An 11,022-nucleotide genomic window follows, 5' to 3' on the forward strand; every position below is an offset into this window, starting at 1 on the left:
GTCCAAGTTCTAATGGAAGGTGGTGATCCCTCCAACTTACCAACTATGGTGGTCTGATGTGCCTTTATTGCTGTTGTTCACTTCCGTTCTATCTTCTGGAGCTCAGTAAAATGGACTTTATGACCACCTGTACCTCTGCAGTGTGGATCCAGGTACCAGCACAACCAGGAGGCTCAAGATCATGCAGCTGCAGGGACACCAGCTGGGCAGTCTAACTGGTCTGCTCCAGTGAAGGCCTGGGGCAATGGAGCATGTGTGTGATGATCTTGCATGTCAAAGATTTATCTCCCATCTCAATTGCGAGCAACAGCCAATGAGAGACACTTAAGTCTAAAACACAGACAGAAGAGGCATTCGTTGTTACCACCATCATTTGAAAGTTACCCCATCCATAGTGCACAAGTTGTTGTGAGCTACTACCACACAGAAGTAGTTTTCTGTCATTCACATTAATCAGAACCAACCTATAAGTCAAAAGGACCTCTTATTCTCCTACAACAAGAGACCTGTAACAAAAAGACAGATACTTGTGAATATGGCCAGGGTCTCCTTCCCTGCATATCTCTGGATCTAGATGCCTGTTTAATAACCAGCAGCCCCTCACTCAGTGATGATTCACTTAAGCAAAAGATGTGATATGGTGAGTTGGTGACTACCTGATTGCTGCATCCTAGAATGTAACTGGATGCAGAGGACCCAGTTTGTCTGGAAAACTACAGGCCATGACTGGGCATCCTGTTTAACTCTCCCAGGAAATGTGGCTGAGACCCACCACATTTCTCTTTGCATTTACCTTTTTGTTGTCTTTGAGCATCTTGAACCACTTTTTATGTCATGACCAAAGACTTATGTTTATCTTGATATCAAATGCTTTGTGGGTTGATGGTGTCTAATGAGATGCTACAGTTTCACCATTTCCCAATAGAATGGGGTACACCTGGGAAGGTCTCCTAGACAGTGAACCCCAGCCCCAATGTGCAAGTCTTTGTGAGCTTCTACCTCAGAAGGTGGAGTCTCAGTTACTAATATGTCATGACCTTTTCCAGATAGAGCTTTTGGGATTCCAGAGTTTATACTCTGTCCACTGATTTTACCCTTGTCTAAATTATCCACACTGAAACTGATTAGAGTTTAAACTGACCAGCTGTACAATCATTTGTTCTCCCAGTGGATCATCCACATTCTCTTTCACCTGATTAATGCACATAATTGATTGTCTAACTGATGCACATCTCACCTCCCCTCCTGCTTGGAAGCTATTTCTTTAACAGTTCTCTATAACCTTTAGTGCCCCAAACCAGACTATGTGCATCATGAGCCTGAACATTAGTGAATGAATAATACGGGGGATCTTCATAAATTTAGTCCCTTCTATTCCTGAGATACAAATTAAACCAAAATTTTCCATAAAACCCTTATCTCAAAGCTAGCCCACAGTATCCATTCAACAAATTTTAGGGTCTAATCCACTCTTTCTTTCCTAAAATTTTTGTAGAAACTAACACAAAAACATCATCTATGTTTAACTATAATCCTATTTTAATAACTTCATTGCATATTTCATAGAATTATTACAGATATCAAGTGAGATCAAGGATATAAAAGAATATTATAAACTGAATTATACTACATAATTACAAAGTGGTATTTATGTGTATTATATCTTTTTTCAGTGTTAGGGATAAAAACCAAGGTCACATATATACTAAGCACATATTTTTCCACTGAACTATACCCCCACCCCTCTAGAATTACTGTTTGTCTTCACTATTTCCCTCCTTGTCCCTGGGACAAAATACCCAACACCCATAATTTAAAGAAGGGGGGATTTATTTTGGCTGATGGTTTCTGTGGGTGCAGTCCATGGTTGTCTGGCTCCAAGACAAAAAGGGCATGGTGGAACATGTCTGACAGAAGAAAGTTGAACACCTCCTGGTGGCTGGAGTTGAATACAGCCTTCCACATCACACCTGCAATCACTTACCCCTAACCACACCCAGACTCCTAATAGTAAGTCAGCTATGAACTCATCAGTAAACAAATTCACTGATGAGCATAGTAGTCTTATGATTTAATCACCTTCCAAATACATAAGACTTTTGGGGTTATTTTAAAACTAAATTGTAACAATATCTTTATTAATGCTCTCAATTTAGTTACAGATGCAGCACTTTATATTCCACGGGTCTCTAAAGATCCTTGTAACATCCAATCCTTCAATTTGGAGTTAACAGCTCTGGGTGTTAGGGATGCCAACGTGACTTACCAGGTCTGGTGGATGGCCGAGGTAAGGGTTGAAAGTAGACTTCAAGGCCAAAACTCTAACCTCAGTGCACCATCCTCTGTACTCTTCTGCCAATAATTCTTTCTGAGTATGCCTGCAACAAATAAGAATTAAAAGGAATATCTTCATTTAGGGATTGGAACTTAGATGGGCTTCCTTGGCATATATCTTTAATGGGTAACTGGGGAAAGAGAGATACTAGATAGCTTTTGCACAATGGATCTATCTAGTGGTTGCCTCAACCCACTCTTGTGATAATAGGATTTCTATGTAGCTGATGTACGTTGAAGGTGGAAGCAAGAGAAGTCACAGGTGACATTCTTCTAAGCTTTTATTATGTAGTATAAAGCAGTGTTTGGCACACTGAAAAGTGTAGATATTGAAGACTGATCTGTGTGTCTCTCACTGTCCATCCCGGTTACTGTATGACCTTAAGCTTGTTCTTTAACCACTGTGAGGAAGAGAGAAAGAGTTACAGCTAAAGGGTCTGCTTAAGCCCCTCTGTATTTGTACTTCCCTTTTTCTTTAATACTGGAACTCAATTTTAGCTGAACGCATGACCATCCATAATAATAATGGTGTTTCCAAGCCTGATGTCTTGCTAAATGTGGCTCTGCAACTAAATCCTGAAGAATGAGAGGTAAGTGGCAGTACCGAGTAAAGCATCTGGGAACCTTCCTCAAGAAAGTGCTTGTGCCAGGCCTGATAGTAGCACACACAATGATCTCAGTACCCTTGGAGTTGAGACAGGAGGATCACGTGTTAAGGTCTACATAGTGAGACCCTGGGCTACATAGTGAGACTCTGTCTCCAAAACACAAGTGCTTACAAGTGTCTTTTGTTTTCTCCTTTGTTCCTTCTTATAACTTGCCTCCTAGAAACTACATGCCACTGGGCTATATGGACTGTTATAGTTTAAATCCAGACTATCTCCCAAGAGGCTCCAGTTTAGAGGTGAGGCTTTGGGAAGGTGATCAGATTATGGGGGCACTATACTCATCAGTGGATTCACCCACTGATGCATCTGTAGCTGTATATGCTGTTAAGAGGGAAGGCCTGATCGGAAGAGGCAAGTCACTGAGAGAGCACATCTCCAGCGCCTGCACCTCCCCATGCTCTCTGCTGCCTGGGCCTCATGATGTGAGTAGCTTTCCTCTGCCAGGCCCTTTCACCATGTCAATCCTACCTCAGAGCCAGCCAACTCTGGATTGAACCCACTAAACGCTGTGATGCAAAATAAGCCTCTCCTCCTTTAAATTGTGGGTGTCAGGAATTCGGTTCCAACAATGGGAAAATGACTCAGACAGGCACTGTGAGGCAAAAACCTAACACATCAGACCAATAAGGTAGGAAGAGTCTAACTGCCCAGCCCCAGAGAATACCCTAGAATTCTGGGCCATGTCCCAAGACATTTATGTTAGAGAAAAATACATTCCAATTTTGTTGCAGCCATCATTATTTTGAGATTTCTGGCACTCACAGCCTAACAGAAACTAAAAGGGAAAGCTATAAAATTCACTTTATGAGACTAATAGGATCTCAATACCACAAATTGACAACAGTACAAGAAAAGACAAATATAAGCCAATCTTGTTAAATAAGATGCAATTTTATTAAGCAAGGTGTTCAAATCCTAAATATTAGTAAACCTAGACCAACAACATATAAATACATAATACAAAGTGACCTGGAAGTGTTGGTAGGGAATGTACCAGAATGTAATGCTATATTATAAACTTCAATAGAATAAGTACTATAAATGTAATAAACATAGCTGATCACATCAACAAAGTAAAACATGAAAGTTCTAGTATTGTATCAATACACAGACTCGGTAGCATTCCACACTCTTTCAAATTAAAAGCAAGAACTTCACAAATCTGCAAAGAGAAAGGGGACTTATTTTGCCTTCCCTTAGTATGGCAACCACTATTCATTAATAGAGAAAATTTGAGAACATTCTTAGGGTAGGTTTGCAAAACATGGTCCCTGGCATTCATTCCATGATCAGATGGGTGAGTTACTCAAGAAGGGTCAAGGGAACATTTCTGAGGGTTCCTGGTCACCAAAGTTGAATACACTAGTGTGAATTGCCAATCACTCTTCATTATCTTTCCCAAGATCATAAGAATCTTATCAATCATCAGTTCCATTTTTAATCCTCTTTTCTTAGAAGATAATATGGATCACTTTCTGTTCAAGTCTTAACTCCTTTGTAAAGCCAGTTATGTATTTTCTTCTAGGAGCACTGGAAATTTTATTTATCGTTTTCTGTGACTTTAACTTTGTCAGATGCCTTACAAAGTAGGGAGGTGGAGAGGAGACTTATTGAAGACATTTTAGAAAGATGTAAGTCTTCCAAGATATTAAGCACTATGGCTTTATAACTAGAGTTACAAAGATGAGTGATATCTGCTTTCTACCTTTAAGAAACATGCTTTTGCAAGATAGTCTTCATTCTTTTATATCTATTGTTCCTGAAATATATAGGCTGCTAAGAATAAATATTAAAAATAAATAGTAAATTTTACAGTAGTCAGTTACCTGGAATGATCAAAGAATAAGATAAAAGCAGAACTTCTAAAATTGTGGAGCAATGATACAATTGGACAAAACTGTCATATACAACCATTTAAGGACCTGGAACTCAACCAAAAGCATACAACAAAAGTCAAGTGTCTTGCGTAATAAAAACTAATGAAAGTCTAGTAAGAAGAGTAGCATACTGCAGTGTTTTAGCCTACAGATGATCTCCAATTATTCCTAATAATTTGGTTATTCTTTCGGGGTTTGTTTGTTTTGAGGCAGGATCTTGGTATATATTCCAGGATGGCCTTGAACTTCCTATGCTATGTAGCCCAGGCTGGCCTCAAACTCACAGTGATTCTCCAACCTCAGCCTTCCAAGTGCTTGGATTACAGGCATTCACCACCATGCCTGGCTCTTTCAGGCTTTCTATATGGTGATCATATGTGCTACAAATGGTAACTGTTATTTAGTCCTTTCTGATATGCAGGACCTTATGTTTTCTCTGTCTTATTCCACTAGCTAAAGTCTCTAGTACAATATTAAATAGTAGTGGGGATAGGAGACATCCTTGTTGTAAAGGAAATACTTCAAATATTTTCTCATATAGAATGATGTTCACTGTAATTTTTTGAGACAAGTTCTCATTACATTGCTCAGGCTGGCCTTGAAATCCTGGGCTCAGCACATCCTTGTCAGCAACCTGAGTAAGCAAAGCACACACCACCACACCTAGCTTACTTATAGATTTCCTAATATTAAATCTTTGTGCATGTCTGGCACAAACCCAACATGATGATGATATACTTTCTTTGTTATGACTTATTTTATCTTTGCTAGTCGTTTTACTATTTTTCATCTATTTTTTAAGAGGTGGAAAATGGTGCTTTTTCTGGGTCCCTTTGGATTTCTCATACTTTGTACACACTGGAATGACCGCATGTTCTTGTGTCCATAATCAGGGTGTATGGCTCTTTTTCAAGACTGGAGGCAGGCTAACGGAACCCACTTTGCCCACAGACTCAGGGAGGCAGAAGAACCTAGGGCTTTACATGTCCCTGAGACAAAACCTAGCCAATGAGTAATGTGACAGCACAAAGCCCCAGCCCCTACAGCAGGACTTCCTACACCAGGACCATCTGCAGAGGATCCCACAGCTCATGAGATGCACCTACATATTTTTTTCTGTTTCATAATGTTCTTGTCTAGTTTTAATGTCAGGGTTATTATATTGGCTTTATAAAAACGATTTAGAAAATATTTCCTTTTTTCTGATTCCCTGGTAGTTTGTATAAGATTAGATTGAGCTCTTCCTTCAAAGTTTGCCTGTGAGAAACTCAGGCTGACTGTGGTCATCCCAGAAAAAAATACATAATGGAGACAAAAGTGAGAGGTAGAAGGAAGCACGGGGCTAGATATAGGTTATTTTTCCATTTCTGGTTTTTGCTTTAGAGGATAGATATTAAAAATGACTAAAGAGAATTCTAACACGGAACAGTAATGATGGAAGGAGTATGATTAGCTAATCAAATTCTGTGCTTTTGAAGCCCATTAAGGAAATAAATAAATAAAACCCATGTTGTCTGAAACTAATGGGGCTCCTGTAGGTTTCATTTCATTAGTAGTTGCCTGGTACAGCTCTCTGGTCCATTTACTCTTGATTCTTCAGTGTCTATCCTGACTGCCTCACTTTGCTATTGTGAGGACCTCAGAAGTCACTAAAGCCTAAAAAATTAAAATGCAGGAATTCTAATTCATACTGCCAAGTTCAGAATCCAAGTTTCAAACAAATTTCTTCTCATCAAAGTGCCTCCCCTTGTAGCTGAACATCTGTGTGCAACCCCATGGTCCTATATCTTTTAGTTTGTCCCAAGATTTTACATCCATGGAGAATAAATAGGTGCCTCATTCTAGGGCCTGGAAGAGAGGGGAGAGGCAGCTATTTGAGCAGCATTTTGGTCATTGTATAAATTACCAACAGTCATCTTAGAAACCTCATAGATGTCCACGTGTGTATGTGTGAGTGCCTGTGTGAGTGTGAGTGTACATATGTGTATCTGTAGATCCATAGGCATCTGTCCCTCTCACAGATAACAGGACCAGGGACCCCTGGAACAGGCCCAGCTTGTGCCACACTGGCCCTTGTGCCCAAACTCCTCCACCTCGCAAGTTTCCGAAGGATCCATAGGAGCAACCCCCGACCCTATGGCCACAGCCACTCACTTTTGTGTGCTCTGCCCTCCAGGTCCCCTTCTCCAACTGCAGCCGTGACTGCCTGGCAGGGACCAGAAAAGGGATCATTGAAGGGGAGCCCACTTGCTGCTTTGAGTGTGTGGAGTGTCCTGACGGAGAGTACAGCGATGAGACGGGTAAGGGAGCGGTGCGCTGGGATGCGCAGGGCTGGGTGAAGGGCCTGGGCTCAGAGAAGCCCATGGAGTGGCTGAGCTGAGATGGTGCCTGCTGCTGTTTCCCATTTACCGGGGTGTGGCTGAGTGCAGTGTGATTCAAGGGGACGCAGAAAGGGAATGTCAGATGCCCTTCTCTACCATAAGCACTCACAAAGACACTACTGCACAGCTTTCTCTCCCTTCGACACTGCTTTCCGGCACTGTTTCTCTTTCCTTAAATTCAGTGGCCCTAAGTAGACACAGCACCATCTGCTCCAGCTCCAGAGTTAATAGGCCATGACAGATTGCCAGCAGTGCCTGGCACTGTATTTGCTGCTTTATGTTTTTCCTGTAGCTCAAGTTCTTTTAAGTGAGGATAATAATTAAACCTGTTTGACAGACTTTTGAGAATTAAACATATTCATATTGCTAAAGCACATGGCACAGTCTCCATAAATGTCTTTTAAATAAAACCTGGACTTACATATTGGAAGTACTTTATAAACACTAACTATAATTGTTATTATTCTCTCATCTTACTGTTGCCACAACAGTGAGCTTTGCCTCCATCCTAGAAATGAAGAAACTGAGGCTTAGAGAGTGTCATTAGCCTGACTGAAGCCACACAGCTAATAAATGGCATGGCCAGGATCCCATCAGCATCTAACTGCAAAACCTATATTCCCCTTATTGCCCCAAACTGCACAGAGGCTGGCAGAAGCAGAGGCTTCATATAGATTCATTGCTTGAATGAATCACTAGGAAGACATGGCTGTGGGTGAACAGTGGAAAATGCAGTCATAGGCATAGGATACTCTGCTCCAACCTAAAAGGGAGTCTGGTCCAGCATGTCTATGTGTCATCCACCTATCCCAAATCAGGCTGCATGTGAGAAGACAAGTTCGTCTACTTCATCTTATACCTGTATGTATCCCACAATGCCATTTCACAGACCTCAACTATGCACAACAAAATTTACTTTAAAAACTAAGTCAGGCAGAGCTTGAGTCACTCTGCAATGAACTGATGGCCCATGCTAGACCTACATACTAGGCAGTCCAGCCTCTACTACAAACCATCAGCAGGTAATGTTAAGGAAACAGGTGCTCCTGTAGTAGAACTATCAAAGACACACATTTTTATAGTGTGAAAATCAGGATGATTGCATCCATGAAGAAAATAGAAAGTCACCATATCCGATAATCTGCATCCTTAGCACCACATCACACTCACAAAGTTGGCCTGTGCCACGTAGTAACTGGCTCTTCACTGGGGTGTTTTACAGATGCAAGCGCCTGTGACAAGTGCCCAGATGACTTCTGGTCAAATGAGAACCACACTTCCTGCATTGCCAAGGAGATCGAGTTTCTGGCATGGACAGAGCCCTTTGGGATCGCGCTCACCCTCTTGGCGGTGCTGGGCATCTTCCTGACAGCTTTCGTGTTGGGCGTCTTCATCAAGTTCCGCAACACCCCCATCGTCAAGGCCACCAATCGAGAGCTCTCCTACCTCCTCCTCTTCTCCCTGCTCTGCTGTTTCTCCAGCTCCCTGTTCTTCATCGGCGAGCCCCAGGACTGGACGTGCCGCCTGCGCCAGCCCGCCTTCGGCATCAGCTTCGTGCTCTGCATCTCCTGCATTCTGGTGAAGACTAACCGTGTCCTGCTGGTGTTTGAGGCCAAGATCCCTACCAGCTTCCACCGCAAGTGGTGGGGTCTCAACCTGCAGTTCCTGCTGGTTTTCCTCTGCACCTTCATGCAGATTGTTATCTGTGTGATCTGGCTTTACACCGCGCCCCCATCCAGCTACCGCAACCACGAGCTAGAGGACGAGATCATCTTCATCACCTGCCACGAGGGCTCACTCATGGCCCTGGGCTTTCTGATCGGCTACACCTGCCTACTGGCAGCCATCTGCTTCTTCTTCGCCTTCAAGTCCCGGAAGCTGCCAGAGAACTTCAATGAAGCCAAGTTCATCACCTTCAGCATGCTCATCTTCTTCATTGTCTGGATCTCCTTCATCCCCGCCTACGCCAGCACCTATGGCAAGTTCGTCTCAGCAGTGGAGGTGATCGCCATCCTGGCAGCCAGCTTTGGCCTGCTGGCCTGCATCTTCTTCAATAAGGTCTACATCATCCTCTTCAAGCCCTCCCGGAACACCATCGAGGAGGTGCGCTGCAGCACCGCCGCCCACGCCTTCAAAGTGGCAGCCCGGGCCACGCTGCGCCGCAGCAACGTCTCGCGCAAGCGGTCCAGCAGCCTCGGGGGCTCCACGGGCTCCATCCCCTCCTCGTCCATCAGCAGCAAGAGCAACAGTGAAGACCCCTTTCCACAGCCCGAGAGGCAGAAGCAGCAGCAGCCACTGGCCCTGACTGGGCAAGAGCAGCAGCATCCCATGACCCTCCAGCTGCAGCAGCCCCAGCAATCACAACCGCAGCCCCGCTGCAAGCAGAAGGTCATCTTTGGCAGTGGCACAGTCACCTTCTCCCTCAGCTTCGACGAGCCACAGAAGAACATCACGGCCCACAGGAATGCCACCCATCGGAACTCCCTGGAGAATCAGAAAAGCAGCGATGGCCTGAGCAGACACCAGGCGCTGCTCCCCCTGCAGTACAGGGACACAGACGCGGGCCTGGCCACCCAAGAAACGGGCCTGCAAGGGCTAGTGGCAGGAGACCACCAGCCGGAGGTAGAGGAAACAGAAGAGGGGTCCCCCACCCTCGTCATGGCCAAGTCCCGGAGCTTTGTCATCAGTGGGGGAGCCAGCACTGCCAAGGAAAGTTCACCACACTCACAGTGAAAGGCAGACGCCTGGGGAGAGGCCAGAGAGCTTTCCTGGAATCACAGGGGCAAGGAGTCACCCCAGGCTCCTCTCTTCTGAGCAAAGAGGAATGGATACTAGACGTATTAAATGCCCCAGATTTAGTTGTACCACTTTAAGTAACAGTGAATTGACTGATGTTCCCTTTAAAATTTAAAAAAAGAGCCATGTGTTCCTGTGGCTGTCAGAGCATCGGGTCATGGTTAGATTCGGTAATCCACACCCAGATCTCTTCCACTGTTCTGTCCCACCCTGCACAGAGACGAAATCAAGGCTTTACGCACTCCACCTGCTCCCTCCTCTAAAAATGTGCATACACACACATATGCACACACATGCACACACACACACATGCACACATACACACACACACACACACACACACACACACACACACATATATAATTCCCACCCTGAAAATCACAAACAGCCATGCTCTGAATCATGGTCCAGAGACACAAGTGTGTGGGTGAACAGGATGTCTGATCTCGGTCACTGGGGCTGCCCAACATCTTGATGGTGGAAAGAATCTTAAATGTTTAAAAACATCAGGGATGTGTGTCCTATTTATGAAAACCAGAAGACATTTTATCTCAGTCTCCTCCCTGCTGCTGCTATCCTGTGGCATCTAGCAAGTCTGCTCCCTTCCCATAGCAATAGTATGTTGGATTTCATCCAAGATGTGGTAGCAATGCTATGTTCAGGTTCCAGGATCACAAGAATCACCTAAGATTGTTGGGAAGGGACTGAATTAATCCAATGAGCTATATCTATAATTGATATTATTCTGTATAGCTTTGTCCTTAAGAAAGTGCTTCGTTGTAATGGTTCATGGACAATATAAACTGAAAATGTCACAGTTTGGTTTCTACGAGGCAGTATTATTGAGCTCCATTTTCCTTCCCCTGCACCCCTTCACCCCACCATGAGCAGAGCCCTATGTGAGACCTCTCTCAGTCCCTGAAGCTCCCTCCATCCCTGCCTCAGAGGCTTTCTGAAGCCAGATCC

General features: G+C 43.9%; 1 protein-coding gene across 1 annotated transcript in view; it reads left to right on the forward strand.

The window, feature by feature from the left end:
• The window catches only part of Casr (calcium sensing receptor), a 77,897-nt gene extending 67,721 nt beyond the window's left edge, over positions 1–10,176 (forward strand). Inside the window, exons 6-7 of the mRNA XM_010629980.3 lie at positions 7,056–7,179; positions 8,483–10,176. Coding sequence (XP_010628282.1) covers positions 7,056–7,179; positions 8,483–9,993 — 1,635 coding nt within the window. The 3' untranslated portion in view covers positions 9,994–10,176. The remainder of the gene's footprint in view (positions 1–7,055; positions 7,180–8,482) is intronic.
• The last annotated feature ends 846 nt before the right edge of the window (positions 10,177–11,022 follow it).

This window comes from Fukomys damarensis, unplaced genomic scaffold (genome assembly GCF_012274545.1).
Source record: "Fukomys damarensis isolate Sample0158 unplaced genomic scaffold, DMR_v1.0_HiC HiC_scaffold_24, whole genome shotgun sequence".
Lineage (NCBI taxonomy): Eukaryota > Metazoa > Chordata > Mammalia > Rodentia > Bathyergidae > Fukomys > Fukomys damarensis.